General features: G+C 40.6%; 1 protein-coding gene across 6 annotated transcripts in view; it reads left to right on the forward strand.

The window, feature by feature from the left end:
* Window positions 1-21,099, forward strand: part of LOC133556373 (multiple C2 and transmembrane domain-containing protein 1-like) — a 439,257-nt gene that overhangs the window by 209,637 nt on the left and 208,521 nt on the right. For all 6 annotated transcript variants that reach the window (XM_061906234.1, XM_061906235.1, XM_061906236.1 and 3 more), the window contains one exon: window positions 4,295-4,388. In XM_061906234.1, coding sequence (XP_061762218.1) covers window positions 4,295-4,388 — 94 coding nt within the window. The remainder of the gene's footprint in view (window positions 1-4,294; window positions 4,389-21,099) is intronic.

Consider the following 21,099-nt stretch of genomic DNA (forward strand, 5'->3'; position numbering starts at 1 on the left):
TTCACTTGATCGTGTTAAGAGTGTGTTTAGTTCTCTTCTAGAGTGTGTGTGTGTGTGTGTGTGTGTGTGTGTGTGTGTGTGTGTGTGTGTGTGTGTGTGTGTGTGTGTGTCTTAAAACCAAAGGAAGGTGCTAGTGTGAAGCCGGTGTCTGTGCGTGTAACTTTCATAACCTTGCCATTCACGCCTCACTAAATGTGTTCTTGCGTGAATGTCTGCATTGTTAGTCCAGTTGGCGTCTCAGCCTATACACGGAAACAAAGACAATGGGTCCTATGCAACACATTCTTCTTTATGCATTTTATCACTTTCCTTTTTCTTCCCTGCCTTAGGAAATGACTTTTATTTGATACTGGTTGATGGGTACTTTGCACATTTGAACCAATACAGAAACCATTTCCAGTACCTGGGAATCGAAGTCTGTATGTGTTAATAGATATGAATTGTTTTTGATTATAAAATCTCATTTATTGCAAAATTTAAAAGTGAGATGTTTATGATAACTGCTGCCCTGTTTTATCATCATAATAAGTTATATTTGTCTATTACCTGACCGTTTCTGTTAGCTACCTCTCTTTGTTTTGAATGTATATTTTTTTGCTAAATCTACTCTTTATTTTATGCTGCCCATTGTATATATTATATATTAATATAATATAATAATGTATAAGTATATATTATATACTGTATGTACACTATGTTGCCAAAAGTATGTGGCCACTTGTCTTGACTCACATATGAACTTGAAGTGCCATCCCATTTCTAACCCATAGGGTTCAGTATGATGTCAATCCACCTTTTGAAGTTGATACAGCTTCAACTCTTCCGGAAAGGCTGTCCACAAGGTTGCGAAGTGTGTTGATAGGAATTTGCGATCATTCTTCCAAAAGCGCATTGGTGAGGTCACAAACTGATGTTGGTCGAGAAGGCCTGGCTCTCAGTCTCCATTTTAATTTATCCCAAAGATGTTCTATCAGCATTAGCGGGTTCAGGTCAATACTCTGTGCAGGCCAGTTAAGTTCATCCACACCAGACTCTGTCGTCCATGTCTTTATGGACCTTGCTCTTGTTGGAAGAGGAAGGGGCCCGCTCCAAACTGTTCCCACAAGGTTGGAAGCATGGAACTGTCCGAAATATTTTGGTATGGTGAGCTCTGGAAAATCCTCAACAACCAGCTTCCTGGTTTCAGCCAGAAACTTAAAACCAGACTCACCAACATCAACATCAAGGAGGGCAACTCCCTCATTACAGACAAAATGGAGGTAGCAAGCAGACTTAACACCTTTTTCACCAGCATAGTTACATCTCTAGTTAACAAGCTGTCCCTGTCTGGTCGCTTTTGTGTAGAACACATTAAAGCCTACTACAGAAAGCTAGGAGTATTCAACAACGATTTCAAATTAGAAATGGTCTCAGCTGACGAGGTGCTTAAAAAATTGAGCGCGCTCCACCTAAACAAGGCCACCTGCCTTGACAATATCCCCTCCAGATTCCTCATGGACTCTGCCACCACCATTGCCCCAATCATCACACACATAATAAACCTCTCAATCAAACAAGGCCAAGTACCAAAAGATTTCAAGATAGCAAGAGTAACCCCCCTTTTTAAAATAGGAAGCAAATTAGAACCTGGTAACTATCGACCTGTTTCTATTCTCAGTACCATTTCAAAAGTAATGGAAAACATAGTTTATGAACAGGTCGATAGTTACCTTGCTACTAAAAAACTTATGTACAAATTCCAATCCGGCTTCAGAACTAACAACTCCACTAACACATGACTTCTCTATCTGACCGACCACATCAAACATAAGTCGGATGTGTGCAAATACTGCGGCATGGTCATGCTGGACCTTCAGAAGGCCTTTGACACCGATAACCAGGCTATACTGTTGGATAAGCTCAGAGCAATCGGATTTGATAAAACCTTATCGAGCTGGATGCAATCTTACTTGGAGGGGAGGAAACAGGTGGTAGAGGTGAACGGCACCGTGTCCCCCACCCACCCCCCTGACAGTTGACTTTGGAATATTTAGGAGCGAGGAAATTTCCCGACTGGATTTGTTGCACAGGTGGCATCCTATGGCAGTTCCACGCTGGAAATCACTGAGCTCCTGAGATCGGCCCATTCTTTCACAAATATTTGTGTCTCCATGCCTAATTGCTTGATTTTATACACCTTTGGCCGGGCCAAGAGATTAGGACACCTCATTTTGATCATTTGGATGGATGGCCAAATACTTTTTGCAATGTAGTGTATAATATGTAAATATTACATTTATGTAATGATTTATAATGCTACTATGGTACATTTTTGTCTACTTTATACCTTTCTTTTCGCCCTCTTTTTGTGCCCTTGTGTGCATTATCTTTTCCATCCTTATCCTTTCCATCTTTTGTAGCTGAGCTACTGTGTGGAACAATTTCCCTTGTGGATCATTAAAGTTTGTGTTAGTCTACTGTGACTGGCTGTAGTTTTATTTTTCATTAACAGATTTGGAGGCGTTGAAATTGCCACGTAAAATCCTTAAGGCTAATCAATAGCATGTCAATAGCAAAGCTAATGTATATTAGCATCAAGCTAGCACATCTTTGGAAAAGCGCAGTCTTACTTTACTTACGTTGGAGCATCTATAGAGTCAATTTCTTTGTTTCATTGAAAATTGCAACATGACCTAGAGGTAGTTGTGGCTAAATACGCTATGTGGGAAAATCCGGCAACCAGGCGTGAAGTCACACCCAACTCAGGTTGTCACAATCTGGTGAGCGTTGCTTGTACTGTGACTCTAAGGATTCAGGGATGGCAGGCGTAATGCAAGTAAAGTAAATTTAAAAGTCCTGTGACTATTGCATGAAACAAACAAAAAAAACCATGTTTTTTTTTAAACATTAAACTAAAATGTAATGTTTTTTCCAGCATTAAAAGAAAAAGCCACTTTGCGACTTGTCCAGGGTGTACTCGCCTTCCGCCCGATTGTAGCTGAGATATGCACCAGTGCCCCCGCGATCCCAAAGGGAATAAGTAGTAAAAAATGGATGGATGGATGGATGGATGGATGGATGGATGGATGGAAAAGAAAAATCCAATGTTTTTTTTCAAACCTGAATACCCAAAGTCAATGTTTTATATATATATATATATATATATATATATATATATATATATATATATATATATATATATATATATATATATATACACATATATATATATATATATATATATATGTATATATATATATATATATATATGTATATATATATATATATATATATATATATATATATATATATATTTTAAACATCAAAACCTAAATATAATGTTTTTTTCTAACATTTACACACTCAGCAACAGTCTACCAAGTACAATGATCCAGCGCTGAAGGAGGCACCACGTGGAACTAAATAGAACTAATTAATAGGATGTGCTGACAGGACATGGAACATGAAGTAAAGGTGCTTCAAAACACAGAGACACAACAGGAAATATTGACAAAACAAGAGCACCAGGACAGGAAGTGATTCTAAACACAGGTAATAGAAACTAAAAATAACACTGGACAGACATTTTAACACCAATATACAGGAAAACCCAAACATGACCTGGTATTGAATCTCTGTCCGGTAGGACTGGCTGGATTCTTTTAGTGCCATAAAAGTACCAGATTCGGTAGCCATCCTTATTTGATACATTTTAGTTTGTACTTTTTTCAACTTTTGTATGCATAGATGCTACAGATGTCAAATTTCTTCTATATGACAGGAGTCCTCTGCTGTTTTGTAAGGACCTATTGGTTGGGCACAGATCCTCTATATCAGTGCCATGTCTTCATGTTTCCGATGAACATTTTGCTGCACATCATTTCATCCTAGCCACACTCTTCATCTAGTCTCCAGACCAAGAGAGCGCTTGACTGCATATTATCTTTGTGCCACAATCAACTTTGTCTAGCTTTTCTTATGTCTGTTAAAACAAGGACACATAAGTTATATTAAAATTGTCTTGTACTCCTATTAAGGAGACATTATTACATCGTATTATCGCCCAGCTCCACAGTCTGAAAAATTATTCAAATGTATCAAAAATACACACACAACTACTACTACTACTGCTCATTTTTCCTCTGTAGGACCAGACCATAAATGCCAGCTGTATATTTTCAAATGAGGGCTGTTAAAGGACATGTTCTACCCTTTCTCTCTCTTAATGAAATGTCAGGCTATTGACCCATCTTTCTCTTAAATGCTAATTTGCCAGCCTCTTTGACCTTTCACCCCTGTGCCTTTACCATTTCAGAGCCTGTGGAGGTCACTGCACAACCTGAAAGACGTCGGCGTGGTGCAGGTAAAAGTCATCCGGGCCGAGGGACTGATGGCAGCAGATGTCACGGGTAAGAAGGGTGTGTCACACCCAAACAACAGGACTAATAACCTCCCTTGTGCTTCAATTTCAAAGAGTATTCTTCAATAATTTCATTCCTTTTATGAAGCGAAGGTCTGTCCCTGGTCTTTGAAGTCATTAGTGTACGTTAATGCATCTTATCTTGTGTACCCTGCCTCTTGAGGACATACTGTAGAAACAAAAATGTATGAATGAAGGCACGGTTGGAAGACCTTAACCTGCTCAGTAGGCTAGTGGTTAGGATCCGCCCTGAGACTGGAAGGTCGTGAGTTCAAACCCCAGCTGAGTCATACCAAAGACTACAAAAATGGGACCCATTGCCTCCCTGCATCAAGGGTTGGAATTGGGGGTTAAATCACCAAAATGATTCCCGAGCGTGGTCACCGCTGCTGCTCACTGCTCTCTCACCTCCTAAGGGCTGACCATGGGAATGGCACAAATGCAGAGGAAAATTTCACCACACCTTGTGTGTGTGTGATTGTGGTTGGGACTTTAACTTTATTTTAAACTTTAATAAACCTTATCTCAACCCTTTCCAAACTTTGATCTGAAAAAGAACAGAGATTCGTTCAATCAATGACCAATGAATGACCTATGGGCGAGTTCCAAAGTCTTCTGGAAAATTTGGTTGTATATTCAAAGTTTAATATAACAATTATATTGTTATATCAAATATAATTGATTTAACAATTATATTTGATATAATTGTTATATCAAATATATAACAATTATATATATTGTTATATATATAACAACATATATAATTGTTATATAAATAATTATATATATTGTTATATACATATAATTGTTATATATAACAATTATATATATTGTTATACATATAACAATATATATTGTTATATATATAACAATATATATTGTTATATATATAACAATATATATAACACAGGCAATAGAAACTATTGCCTGTGTTATATATACCACAGGCAATATTGTTATATATTCCGGCCACTCTACTAACCGGAATAGCTCGGTTGGTAGAGTGGCCGTGCCAGCAACTTGAGGGTTGCAGGTTCCATCCCCGCTTCCGCCATCCTAGTCACTGCCGTTGTGTCCTTGGGCAAGACACTTTACTCATCTGCTCCCAGTTCCACCCACACTGGTTTAAATGTTAAAATTAGATATCGGGGTTCACTATATAAAGTGCTTTGAGTCATTAGAGAAAAAGTGCTATATAAATATAATTCATTTCATTTCATTATATATTCTAAAAACGCGATCCCTGCCATGGATTTGAATTTCCACCAGTTTACATCACGGTGTGGTGGCCGGTAAACTAGGTTGTAGGACCAGCCAAAGTCTTACAGAAATGTTTTTATACATCCATCCATCCATCCATCATCTTCCGCTTATCCGAGGTCGGGTCGCGGGGGCAGCAGCTTAAGCAGAGAAGCCCAGACTTCCCTCTCCTCAGCCACTTCGTCCAGCTCTTCCCGGGGGATCCCGAGGCGTTCCCAGGCCAGCCGGGAGACATAGTCTTCCCAACGTGTCCTGGGTCTTCCCCGTGGCCTCCTACCGGTTGGACGTGCCCTAAACACCTCCCTAGGGAGGCGTTCGGGTGGCATCCTGACCAGATGCCCGAGCCACCTCATCTGGCTCCTCTCGATGTGGAGGAGCAGCGGCTTTACTTTGAGTTCCTCCTGGATGGCAGAGCTTCTCACCCTATCTCTAAGGGAGAGCCCCGCCACCCGGCGGAGGAAACTCATTTCGGCCGCTTGTACCCGTGATCTTATCCTTTCGGTCATGACCCAAAGCTCATGACCATAGGTGAGGATGGGAACGTCGATCGACCGGTAAATTGAGAGCTTTGCCTTCCGGCTCAGCTCCTTCTTCACCTCAACGGATCGATACAACGTCCGCATTACTGAAGACGCCGCACCGATCCGCCTGTCGATCTCACGATCCACTCTTCCCCACTCGTGAACAAGACTCCTAAGTACTTGAACTCCTCCACTTGGGGCAGTGTCTCCTCCCCAACCTGGAGATGGCACTCCACCCTTTTCCGGGCGAGAACCATGGACTCTGACTTGGAGGTACTGATTCTCATTCCGGTCGCTTCACACTCGGGTGCGAACCGATCCAGTGAGAGCTGAAGATCCCGGCCAGATGAAGCCATCAGGACCACATCATCTGCGAAAAGCAGAGACTTAATCCCGCGGCCACCAAACCGGAACCCCTCAACGCCTTGACTGCGCCTAGAAATTCTGTCCATAAAAGTTACTAACAGAATCGGTGACAAAGGACAGCCTTGGCGGAGTCCAACCCTCACTGGAAACGAGTCCGACTTACTGCCAGCAATGCGGACCAAGCTCTGACACCGATCATACAGGGAGCGGACCGCCATAATAAGACAGTCCGGTACCCCATACTCTCTGAGCACTCCCCACAGGACTTCCGGAGGGACACGGTCGAATGCCTTCTCCAAGTCCACAAAGCACATGTAGACTGGTTGGGCAAACTCCCATGCACCCTCAAGAACTTTGCCGAGAGTATAGAGCTGGTCTACAGTTCCACGACCAGGACGAAAACCACACTGTTCCTCCTGAATCCGAGGTCCGACTATCCGGCGTAGCCTCCTCTCCAGTACACCTGAATAAACCTTACCGGGAAAGCTGAGGAGTGTGATCCCACGATAGTTGGAACACACCCTCCGGTCCCCCTTTTTAAAGAGAGGGACCACCACCCCGGTCTGCCAATCCAATTTTTATACATTCAAAGTGTTATATAACAAATATATATTCTAAAAAACATGATCTCTGCCATGGATTCCGAATTTCCACCAGTATACATCGCGGTGTGGCTGACGGTAGACTGGGTTGTAGGACGCGCTAACAAGCTAAATCTGTTCACGGTAGCTTGTATGCTGTTTAGGGATGCTACAAACTGTGCTCGTTTGCTCAATACAGCTAGCGCTAGCAAGTTTGTCCACAGCATCTACAGTTACAAAGTTACTCTGCTCTACCTGTCAGACACGTGTCTCTAGCAGAATCAGAATCAGAATAGTTTTTATTGCCATTGTTTGAGAACGGGTTCACAAATTAAGAATCTTTCTTAGTGAAATTGTGCAACATAAAACACATATAACATAGAATAGGAATAAAAATTTGCTGTAACTAAGCTATCAGATATTGTGATTGTTCATTAGTCTGATGGCCGAGGGGGAAAAAACTATTCAGTTGGCGGGAGTTGTGGGCTTGGATGGACCGTAGTCTCCTGCCTGAGGGGAGAGAGGAGAATAGTTTGTGTCCATCGTGAGAAGAGTCAGCAGTGATTCGACCCACACGCATCCTGGTCCTGGAGGAAAACAGGTCCTGGAGGGATGGGAGCCTGCAGCCAGAAACCTTCTCAGCAGCACGTACGATGCGCTGCAGTCGATGCTTGTCCAGCAGGGACAGCCTATACATGTGAATGGTGCAATAAACTGTGCCCTGCTAATTTAGCAGCTATGTAGCTGAAAGTGAAGTGATCTGTAAATTCGATAAGGCTATAAAATATTTAGAAGCTGTTGTGTTTTGACCCAGTCTTCTTCCGGTCACCCCCCAGATTCGTTAGATGACACATAAGCTGGTTATAAATGAATCCCAGGCAGAGTTGCTTATTTTGATATTTTATTACCAAAGCTTTGGGAGACCAATCTAGATACTACAACCTTTTAATCGCATTGCCCGAATTGATCTGACTCTACTACGGAAGTTTTCCCCTCTTACTCCCTCTCACCCGCCCCCCTTCTTCTCCTCTCCCCTCCTCCTAGCCTGGGACAGTTGAGATAAAAAGAGTGTCATGACTTCTCGCTACATTCCAACTTTCAAGGCCTATGCATGGCCCATACTTAGCTATTTTAAAATATGACTAGGTTTTAAAAAGATATCTATCTCCATCACAAAAAAGAAAGATAGCACTTTGCGTTGACAACAAAAGAGCACAGCCGAAACAAACGGCAGCGTGATCAATTTGTTTTTCTTCGTCCGACGAAACTGGAAGTTACTGAATAAAAATGTTTCTAAATAAAAACAACAAAATATTGATCCAGTGATGTCCCAACCTACTGTGGATAGTACCCGCCGTATTCTGTGACGTGGTAGGACAATCCACCTTTCACATCGCGTCTGGTATGTGGATCATTTTACTGTGTTTTTTCAAAAAGAAAAGGATAAACAAAGGATTTCTATAGAAAGCGATTTTGGGATTAACGGGATTTCATTCAGCCCAACGGCCGCGTTATATCAGACTTTGAGTGTAGCTGCAAAATTGGCTAACTACATACTGTCGGGTAATTGTATTTCCTTAAAGGGGAACATTATCACAATTTCAGAAGGGTTAAAAACAATAAAAATCAGTTCAGAGTGGCTTGTTGTATTTTTTGAAGTTTTTTTCAAAATTTTACACCTCCCGGAATATCCCTAAATAAAGCTTTAGAGTGCCTTATTTTCGCTATCTTCGAAACCACTATCCATTTCCCTGTGACGTCATACAGGGCTGCCAATACAAACAACATGGCGGTTACCACAGCAAGATATAGCGACATTAGCTCGGATTCAGACTCGGATTTCAGCGGTTTAAGCGTTTCAACAGATTACGCATGTATTGAAACAGATGGTCGGAGTATGGAGGCAGATAGCGAAAACAAAATTGAAGAAGAAATTGAAGCTATTGAGCGAATAGCTATTGACGCTATTCGGCCATAGCGTGGGTGTACCTAATGAAGTGGCCCATAGCATGGCTGCCTTATTAGCATCGCCGGTAAAATGTGCAGACCAAACGATCAGGATTTTCGCATCTTGTGACACTGGAGCAACTTAAATCCGTCGATTGGTTAGTGTTTGTTTCGCATTATATGTGGGTATCTAGTTTCAAATGTACATACAGCTAGCGTAAATAGCATGTTAGCATCGATTAGCGTAGCATGTTAGCATCGATTAGCTGACAGTCATGCTGTGACCAAATATGTCTGATTAGCACATAAGTCAACAACATCAACAAAACTCACCTTTGTGATTAAGTTGACTTAATCGTTGCAAATGCATCTGCAGGTTATCCATACATCTCTGTGCCATGTCTGTCTTAGCATCGCCGGTTAAATGTGAAGACACTTTGGTACATTCAATGGGGGTCTGGCGGCAGACACTTTCTCATCTTCGGGCCAGTGGTGCAACTTGAATCCCTCCCTGTTAGTGTTGTTACACCCTCCTACAACACACTGACTAGGCATGATGTCTCCAAGGTTCCAAAAAATAGTCGAAAAAACGGAAAATAACAGAGCTGAGACCAGGTGTTTGTAATGTGAAAATGAATATGGCGGGTGTGTTACCTCGGTGACGTCACGTTCTGACGTCATCACTAAAAGACCCGTGAACAGAAAGGCGTTTAATTTGCCAAAATTCACCCGTTTAGAGTTCAGAAATCGGTTAAAAAAATACATGGTCTTTTTTCTGCAACATCAAGGTATATATTGACGCTTGCATAGGTTTGGTGATAATGTTCCCCTTTAAAGACATTCTTCTTACTGGTAATTCCAGGAACTGTGGGCCTGATCAATGTGTTTAAAATTAGTATATTAAAACCGTATTTTCAGGATTATAAGGCGCACTTAAAATCCTTTTTTCCCTCAAAACCCAACAGTACGCCTTATAAGAATAAGTTTGATTGAGCTTTCTCAGCTCAAAGCTATCTTATTTGGTACATGGTGTAATGTTAAGGGAGACCAGTAGATGGCAGTCAAACATAAGAGATAAGCGTAACTGCACTATGATGGCAATATGACTCAAGTAAACAAGACCAAACATTTTAAATGTTCCATTGAAAATAAAGAACATTACACATGGCGCTCAAAAATATATCTTAGAAATCTGTTTTAGTCCGACTTTGGTAAGCTATGAAGCCGCACCGCTTGAAGGTTTGTCGGCGCATTAAACATACAAGTATTACTATGGGGTGTGTATAAATAAGGTAAGACATATTATCTGGCGTTGTGTTTCGCAATATTATGCTAAAGCTACTTTTCTTACCTTCTGGTAACTTCTGAGCTGTATTTGGAATATGCATAAATCATGAAAAAATGCGCGTGTCCGCCTTGGTAGTCCGTGTGGACATCGTGGTCGATAAGCTTCCTCTTTTTCTCTATGTTCTTGTTATGGGATATTCATACTCCACTGTTGCCATTTCTAATACAAAGTTCTTACTAATACAGTATCTGTCAGCAAACTCGCCATGAAAGTGTTAAAACATACCGGTATACATTACCAGTTTACATTTTTCACCCAAGGTACTTTAGTTTTTAGTGTTCCAGTCGGATGGTTTTTCACGGGACAGATTTCCTGTGTTGTTGTTTCCGGATGAGGAGATGCTGCTCCGTTATTGATTGAACTAAAGTCAGCATGAAACAGCTAGCTCCATTTTTTAATACTTCTTCCACTCCCGTCCTCGCACGCTACACCACTACAACCAAGATGACGGGGAGAAGATGCTGCCGAAGGTGAGCCATGTAAATAAGACCCCCTACAAAACAGCGACTGTCAGAAAGCGGCTTGAAGATGATCTGTAAAACATAATCTATGCAACATTTTGACCAAAGAACCACCATTACATGTTATGTAGACCACAAGGAAGTGTTTTACATTTAGAAAAAAAAGTCATGATACGACCCCTTTAAGGCGTCTTATAAGCCGGTACGCCTAATAAATGGAAAAAGATAAAAAATAGACCATTCATCGGCAGTGTGCCTTATAATCCGGTGCGCCCTATGGTCCGGAAAATACGGTACTATTATCCGGCGTGTTGTAGGATGATCCCTTAAGACTGTGTGCTCAATTGAAGTTAAGTGTAAAAGTAGTGCAGACCGCCCTATTTAAATGAGGTTTCTGCGTGTATACCAGTTGTCACACCCATTCCCCTCCACATTTATGGTATATTATGCTCCAACATGTGGTGTATTGTTACGTTCTTAACTTGTCCTACAAATGTCCTACCTTTTCTGTGCTGTATTTATTGGGAGCCTCCCTTTTTGGAGAGAAGAGTCCTCACATATTCTTTTTTTGACTGAATAAAAAGAGGTAGCTAGAATTTAACATGAACAATGTATTCCATACACAGGAGTAAGTACAAACAATAGCAATACCAGCCCTGGAGAGGAGACCAAGCGGTCTAAAGTCCGGAGCCTTCTCTAAAATGGTCGCCCTCCTCACAAGCTTTTGTCCAACTTGCTACACCACCTTGGCGGAGATCGAAACTGAAAGTTAAAGGCCTACTGAAACCCACTACTACCGAGCACGCAGTCTGATAGTTTATATATCAATGATGAAATCTTAACATTGCAACACATACCAATATGCCCAGTTTAGTTTACTAAATTGCAATTTTAAATTTCCCGCAAAGTATCCTGTTGAAAACGTCGCCGAATGATGACGCGTATGATGACTCGTGCGTGTGACGTCACTGGTGGTAGTGGACATGTTCTTCCAGCCCGATCCAAGCTATAAGTAGTCTGCTTTAATCGCATAATTACACAGTATTCTAGACATCTGGGATGCTGAATCTTTTGCAATTTGTTCAATTAATAATGGAGAAGTCAAAGAAGAGAAGATGTAGGTGGAAAGCGGTGTATCGCAGCTGCCTTTAACAACACAAACACAGCCGGTGTTTCTTTGGTTACATTCCCGAAGGTGAAGCTTTACTATGGAACAGAGCGGTCAAGCGAACATGGTTCCCGACCACATGTCAATCGGCAGGTTTCTGTAAGAAAATTGTGCTAATAAATCGTCTCTTACCGTAGACATGAGCAGAGCTTGCGTCCTCCTGCAGCTGCGGTTTATTACCTCCTCCCACCGGGGACACTGGCGATCACCACACCCAACAGGTACCATATAATCTCACTAAAACACTAGTAACACAATAAGCAGATAAGGGATTTTCCAGAATTATCCTAGTAAATGTGTCTAATAACATCTGAATCGTTCCCACTGCCCTCGCCTCTCTTTTTTTTCCTAGTCTTTCACTCTCAATATCCTCATCCACGAATCTTTCATCCTCGCACAAATTAATGGGGAAATTGCCGCTTTCTCGGTCCGAATCGCTCTAGCTGCTGGTGGCTAAGATTGTAAACAATGTGAGGATGTGAGGAGCCCTCACACCGGGGACGTCAGGCGCACATCGTCTGCTACTTCCGGTAAAGGCAAGGCTTTCTTATTAGCGACCAAAAGTCACAAACTTTATCGTGGATGTCCTCTACTAAATCCTTTCAGCAAAAATTTGGCAATATCGCGAAATGATCAAGTATGACACATAGAAAGAACCTGCTATCCCAGTTTGAATAAGAAAATCTCATTTCAGTAGGCCTTTAACTTGGCGTAAGTGCAGAGCACACACATTCTTGCCCACTCTCTCGCCACACCTGGTACATCCGAACACCATTAAAACTAGCGAGATTGATATGTGTGTACGCATAGATAAGAAACAGGGTGAAGTCATTTGATTTATCTCGTCAAGCAAAACGAGGATCAAAGCTAGTAACTTCTATGGCGATCTTTTTTGCACAAAAGAGGGTAAATATTCCCTTAACATATTGAAGCGTGATGGAGACAACAGAACTTACTTTAAGCAAGCTGGAGCGCTCTTGGAGGCGCTACAGTATTGCGATGGTGTGTCTGGAATGATCCAGGTGCAAGACAATTCATATTGCAATACATTTTTTTAAACATAGAAGATATATTATGATATATATCCCAAATGAAACAATTAACACCATTAAAAAGAAAAACTCCAGCTGAATCCCAATATGAACCAATTATCAATAATCAGCCTCGGAGTTCATCCAACAGCTATAAAAATAAAAAATGTCGTCAATGAATAGACAATACGTCTAATTTTTTTTTTTTTTTTGAAACGCACACATAGGGAATATTTTCTATCTCTCCATCGATTGTCTTTTAAGTGCAATGACCTAAAAATCTATCATGTGTGCTTAACTGGGCCAGTTTGCACATACATTCAAACATTCTAAATATAGACACAAAACAGCGGCCACAGAACTGTTTCGGGCCTGATAAAGTACAATGTGGTTGCCAAATGATTTAATTTGCATTTTCTCCTCACAGTATGTTTTGATAAACAGCATATATCCTGCATTTACATGAAGATAGACACATTAAAATGATTTACAATTTCTATTTTACTCATTCATTAAGAAGCACAATCCTCTGACATCAGCTCTGCATGCCCTGTCAAGTTTACACGTGTTTTAACACGCGCAAACCTTTAGGAGATCAAGCCTTGTATGTTAGTTTCACTGCACATCGTTTTCTGTCAGAATGATGGGCACCATGGTGGTGCATGTGCTTAGCATGTTGAATCACGGCTCTGTGTGGAGTTTGCACGTTTTGTGTGGGTTTACGCCACAAAATAATCGCTTCTCCGTACGTGTGAACGTGAGTGCAAATGGTTGTCTACATGTGCTGTGTGATTGGCTGACGACCTGTCCAGGTTGTACCTCGTCTCTAGCCCAAAATCCCCTGGGCTAGGCTATATGACAGGGCCACATCCGGCCCGCCAAAGCTTTAAATTGTAGGTGTTGTCACACAAATAAGCTTGATGAAACCATTCAAACTAGGGATACTAGCAGTAGGGTGAGTAGAAGAAGATGGCCTCATCGACCCTGAAAAAAAATTAAATACATTACAAAAATCAGACTTTTACAGCAACTGGACAGCAAAGTATGAATGTGTGGAAATTGCTGACCTTGATGTCTTTTGTATTTGTGGTCTTGTTGTTTTTGGCTGCTTAACTCCGACAAACTAAATTGGTTAAATACATGCAGCGCTGAAGGGTGATAAAGGTACACCTTAGGTTTAATTGTGTTAAACCATGTGTGCAATGTTTGCTGTTTGTTTTACGACTAAAACTAGTATTTTATTTATGTAACATTATTTATGTAAAATACACACCAGGCGTGACACTTTTGTAATGTTTTTATTTTCAATTTTACAAACCTAAACGGAGGAAGACGTCTAAAGTAATAAAACTGAATAAGAAAAATAATTCAAAATAAATCATCTGCTAAACTTGTTAACTATCTGTCGAGCTGCACACGCAGTAAACGAGTAGCGAGGGCAGAGTAATGAATTTATTGGGGTGGTATAGCTCAGTTGGTAGAGTGGCCGTGCCAGCAACTTGAGGGTTGCAGGTTCGATTCCCGCTTCCGCCATCCTAGTCACTGCCGTTGTGTCCTTGGGCAAGACACTTTACCCACCTGCTCCCAGTGCCACCCACACTGGTTTAAATGTAACTTAGATATTGGATTTCACTATGTAAAGCGCTTTGAGTCACTAGAGAAAAGCGCTATATAAATATAATTCACTTCACTTCACATTGACAGTGCAGTGTGAAAGCTGTTGTGTTTAATAATAATATTAATAATAATAATATCCATCCATCCATTTTTCTACCGCTTATTCCCTTTCGGGTCGCGGGGGGCGCTTGTGCCTATCTCAGCTACAATCGAGCAAAAGGCTGGGTACACCCTGGACAATTCGCCAAATACTTATTAAATAGATAAACGCTGTCTCAAAGGAATATAACCTCCGGAGGCACTTTTCTTAATTAACACCTTGAGACCTTGGGCTCTTGAAACTGTGGCCCTCTTCATTATGTAGTTGAATAGCCCTAATATAGACTATTGGATAATTAACATGTAATTTGATCACGTTGACATGGAACACTGACTATGTTTACACTGCAGGCCAAAGTGGCCCAATTTGGGGCAGTATAGCTCGGTTGGTAGAGCGGCCTTGACAGCAACTTAAGGGTTCGCCTGGTGGTTGGGGACCACTGTGCTAGAAGACATGCGGGCTATCTCTACAGTGGATTCACCCGCTTTTAGGCAGCTAATTAGCATGAAAACGGGTGTCAAACGTCAAATGGCACGTAAACATTCTCCAAGTACCTGGACACAGTGGACCGTGAGTACATACAAACCCCGTTTCCGTATGAGTTGGGAAATTGTGTTAGATGTAAATCTAAACGGAATACAATGATTTGCAAATCCTTTTCAACCCATATTCAATTGAATGCAATATATTGGATGTTCAAACTCCTAAACTTTATTTTATTTTGCAAATAATAATTAACTTAGAATTTTATGGCTGCAACATGTGCCAGTAGTTGGGAAAGGGCATGTTCACCACTGTGTTACATCACCTTGTCTTTTAACACTCAATAAACGTTTGGGAACTGAGGAAACTAATTGTTGAAGTTTTGAAAGTGGAATTATTTCCCATTATTTCGATGGGAGACAGCACTGGACTGCAGGCGGGCGAGGACAGTACCCGCAGACTTTTTTTATGAAGCCACAATGTTGTAACACATGCTGAATGTGGCTTGGCATTGTCTTGCTAAAATAAGCAGGGGCGTCCATGAAAACGACGGTGCTTAGATGGCAGCATATGTTGTTCCAAAACTTTTATGCACCTTTCAGCATTAATGGTGCCTTCACAGATGTGTAAGTTACCCATACCTTGGGCACTAATGCACCACCATACCATCACAGATGTTGGCTTTTAAACTTTGCGTCGATAACGGTCTGGATAGTTCGCTTCCCCTTTGGTCCAGATGACACAGTGTCAAATATTCCCGAAAACAATTTGAAATGTGGACTCGTCAGACCACAAAACACTATTCCACTTTGCATCAGTCCATCTTAGATGATCTCGGGCCCAGAGAAGCCGGGGGCGTTTCTGGATGTTGTTGATGAATGGCTTTCGCTTTGCATAGTAGAGCTCTAACTTGCACTTACAGATGTAGCAACAAACTGTATTTAGTGACAGTGGTTTTCTGAAGTGTTCCTGAGCCCATGTGTTGATAGGCTTTAGAAATTGATGTCGGTTTCTGATACAGTGCCATCTGAATGATCAAAGGTCACGGTCATTCAATGTTTGTTTCCGGCCATGCCGCTTACGTAGAGTGATTTCTCCAGAATTTCTGAACCTTTTGACGATATTATGGACCGTGGATGTTGAAATCCCTAAATTTTTTGCAATTGCATTTTGAGAAACGTTGTTCTTCAAAACTGTTTGACTATTTGCTCACGCAGTTGTGGACAAAGGGGTGTACCTCGCCCCATCCTTTCTTGTGAAAGACTGAGCACTTTTTGGGAAGCTGTTTTTATATCCAATCATGGCACCCACCTGTTCCCAATTAGCCTGCACACCTGTGGGATGTTCCAAATAAGTGTTTGATGAGCATTCCTCAACTTTATCAGTATTTATTGCCACCTTTCCCAACTTCTTTGTCACGTGTTGCTGGCATCAAATTCGAAATTTAATGATTATTTGCAAAAAAAAAATTTTTTATCAGTTTGAACATCAAATATGTTGTCTTTGTAGCATATTCAACTGAATATTGGTTGAAAAGGATTTGCAAATCATTGTACTCCGTTTATATTTACATCTAACACAATTTCCCAACTCATATGGGAACAGGTTTTGTAAAAATGGAAAGTACGCTAAAGAAGACACTCCAAACTCTGCCTTTGCTCATCCTTCAGCACTGAAGGTACACACTCTGTCAATTCTCTTATATACTCTTTCATTCTAGACTTCTAGAGTGTTTGATAATCATATCACTCTAAATCAGTGGCGTCACCAGACAGATTTCACTGGGGCACGTGCCCCAGTGTTGATCTGCAGTGCCCCAGTAAAAATTTCACCAATCAAAAAAAACGCTTCAGAGTTTTAAGTCTACATAACATAGACAACAGCGCACATACTACTTAGTATGGTAATTGATTGCTACTGTATTCACTCTACGTAACAATGAGCGCATGGCTAATTATTATGGTAATCTATTCACGTGTGGATCCAGACTTCAGTTGAGTGAGAGAGAGAGAGAGAGAGAGAGAGAGAGAGGGGATGCGAATCACTGCTGAGGTAGGTAACGTCAGCCAACAACAATTTGTTAATTATATTATTTTGATTTTGATTTGACTCAAACTGTAACTCCTAGATGGATATCAGAAAGTTATTCGCCCGCAGCAGGGAAGAAGCAGCGAGGAATGAGAGATGTAAGTGAAGTCCTAGCTAGCTAGGCAACATCATTGTTGATGCTAAGTTAGCTAACCTTATTCCTTGTATCAAGACAAACATATTTATTTGCTGTACGAGCTGTCGGGGGAATTTCCAATGAACACGAAACATAATGTTGGTTATTGTCTGCTGGTTCTGCTCAGGACCTCTGTATCAATGATGATTTGGAGTAAGCATGTGTGAGTTGAGTGCTTCTCAAATGGTTTATCTTCAGGAAGAAAAATTTTTTTCCATATCATCAAGTCGTGAGCCAAATTTTTAAATCATTCAAGTTTATTTCACAGAAAAATAGCACAGTAGACTTGTCTTGTTAATCGGTGTGACTTTGACCACAATAATCTTGTTTTGTCACCAGAAAAATGGCTACGGATAAAGCATCTGGTTGTGTCACCAGAAAATATAGTAACATTTCTGTATTTGTTTTCAGAAAGATGGCTGAAAATATCGAGTTTTGTTGCCCCATTTAGATAAAAAAATATATATATTTCCATGTCTGTCCTGAGTCCTTCTCCAACTTGTTAGTCGGTTTGCCGTTTGCTAAAATACTCACTAATAGTCACTAGAAAAATGGCTAAAAATATCTGGTTTTGTTGTCACAATTTGATTTTTTTCTCCCTAAACTTTTTTTTTTTTCATGCACACATCTAACTGCGACTCACTGAAAATGACACACAATCCACTTTTATGTCACGACCCAGCAGTTGGGAACCACTGGTCAACTGTATAACAGTTACTGTAATATTTCCATGTCTGTCCAGAGTGTTTGACCACTTTGCAAAAATGAAAATGAGACGTTACAGTTTACTTCTCAGAAAATGATTCCCTGAACAGACACACAACAGTTGTTCATTTATTCTACTACTGTGGCTTTATTGTTGTGTGTATATTTTATAGTTTTGTGTATCTGAAATAGGATTAGCCACATTGCCATAAATGGAAATTAAATAATATAAAATAACCCAGAGATGTAGGGCTGCTTTATTTTTTGTTTTACTTTTGTAGATGTTAAATTTGCAGATGATTACTGCAATATACATTTCAAAAAGATTCATTGCTCTTCCTTTTTGCTTTTACCAGTAGCAGTTAGAGAAGTCTGGAGTAAAAAAGTGCACAAGTAGGTCAAATGCATTAGTTAATTTCAGGTGGTTAATCAAAGATCCCGACAACATAATCTGATATGATTTCAGAGTTTAAAGCACTATTTATGTATTTTTTATATATTTTTATAAATAAGTGCTAAAAATGTTTTTTCATGCGCGCTTTGCACGCTCACATGAATTATTTGTGCCCCAGGTGTGCCCCAGTACAGTATTAGGTCTAGTGACGCCCCTGCTCTAAATGTACAGATTATAAAGTTCACAAATATAAAGAAGGATCCTAGTGGGCCAGGCCAATCTTTGCTTCTCTCTAAACTAAAACTTGGGAAATGCGTCGAGTGTTCTGGGCTTCACTGAAGACATGATTTTTGTTCACAATTCCTTGAGAGGAAAAAGCGCCTGGGTAGGCGTGTGTTTTGCAGTATATGTGCTGTATATAGTGACATGACATAATCATGTCATGTGTGCCTTCCTTGGGTGAAGCCAGGTTTACAGCTATGTTGTGACATGTTGTGCATACTTGCCAACCTTGACACCTCCGATTTCGGGAGGTGGGGGTTGGGAGGCGTGGTCGAGGGTGGGGCGGGGGGCGTGTTTGGTGGCGTGGTTATTTACAGCTGTTATGTGCACAGTTGTGCACTGCACTTTCTAAAGTAGATGTTATTGTCACATATGCATGATTGATTGATTGATTGAAACTTTTATTTGTAGATTGCACAGCACAGTACATATTCTGTACAATTGACCACTAAATGGTAACACCGCAATAAGTTTTTCAACTTGTTTAAGTCGTTGTACAAATATATACTATCAGTATAATACAGTCATCACACAAGTTAATCATCTTAGTATATACATTGAATTATTTACAATCCGGGGCGTGGGATAAGGAGCTTTGGTTGATATCAGTACTTCAGTCATGAACAATTGCATCAACAGAGAAATGGACATTGAAACAGTGTAGGTGTGACTTAGTAGGATATGTACAGCGAGCAGAGAACATAGTGAGTTTAGATAGCATAAGAACAAGTATATACATTAGAAATCCATTCGATTATTTACATTAGGTTATTTACAATCCGGGGAGATGGGATGTGAATGTAGGAGGATAAAGGGTTGATGTTGCCTTGAGGTGTTGTGCTGGTGCATGTACAGTAAATAGCAGTATTGTCCTGTTTAAGAGTGTCACATGCTGTTTACGGCAGACGAACTGCCTTATGGTAGAGTGTCAGACGTAAGCGTGACTGCTGTTGTTGTGTGTTGTTACTGCGCTGAGAGGACGTTAATGAAACTGCCTGATTTTCGGGAGAAAATTTGTCCCGGGAGGTTTTCGGGAGAGGCGCTGAATTTCGGGAGTCTCCCGGAAAATCCGAGAGGGTTGGCAAGAAAGATGTTGTGACATGTTGTTATTATGCGGTTTGTTACTTATGTATTTTATGTTGCAGCTATTTAAAATAGTTTTGTCGATTTGTTCTTGCTCAAAATAAACTGGCCCTTTGAAACATATCTTTGTCTTTGTGTGTTATATGTAGACCACATTGCTCAGCAGAGTTCAGTGATGTAAATGCATGTCAAGTTGATCAACATATTCTCCAGTGCAATAACAGTACTGAAATGAAGGCTAATAGGGCATTAATGGGAGCCTTTAAAAAAAAAAAAAGGAACTAATTAGTTACTTTTCACAGTAACACATTACTTTTTCGTGTAAGTAACTGAGTTAGTAACTGAGTTACTTTGGACATAAACTAACTAGTAACTGTAACTAGTTACTGGTTTTCAGTAACGAACCCAACACTGTTGACAACATATGAATGTCACACCCCCTCTCAATCGACATATTTTACAATCAAGCGAAACGCTACAAAAATGCAACAAACACAGCCAAATACGAACGGTAAAGGTAAAAAAAACAAAAAAAAAAAAACACCTATACATTTGATATATCACTAAGCTTTTGAACTTTGTTGTAAAAATTTCCTTCCGCATCCGTCCCACACCCGCATTTCAGGCTGGCCACTCTGGAAACACTCCGTGGAAACGCTCCCCGCCCACACTGATTGCTGCCTGGTCTGAGCTGCTGTGACATATTTTACCATAGTAACTAATTAGATTACCATAGTAACTAGTATATCATGCAAAAGCAAAGATCCCAACCGTTGAAATACTTTGTATAGTTCAAGACTTACAGTCTTTTGAAAAGATCACTCCACATCTTAATGGCAGCTACAGTTTCCATTTTCAAAATCTAAAAAAAATATTTGGGAATGTCCGGCAGGCCAGATTGAAAAGCTTAACGGGCCGAATGTGACCCTCTGGCCTTAATTTGCCCAGGTCTGGTTTAGTCTGAAGTCACATTTGAAAATATCTGATTCCAATCGGATTCAGACTACCTCCTGATGTGGCTTGAATCTGATGCCAAAAGATCAGATTTGAAGCATTTTGGAGCATTTAAACTGGCAACAAAAATATAATCTGTGTCACTTGAGAGCAAACTAAGTGACACCATTTGATC

The sequence above is a fragment of the Nerophis ophidion genome, linkage group LG07 (genome assembly GCF_033978795.1).
Source record: "Nerophis ophidion isolate RoL-2023_Sa linkage group LG07, RoL_Noph_v1.0, whole genome shotgun sequence".
In the NCBI taxonomy this organism is placed as follows: Eukaryota; Metazoa; Chordata; class Actinopteri; order Syngnathiformes; family Syngnathidae; genus Nerophis; species Nerophis ophidion.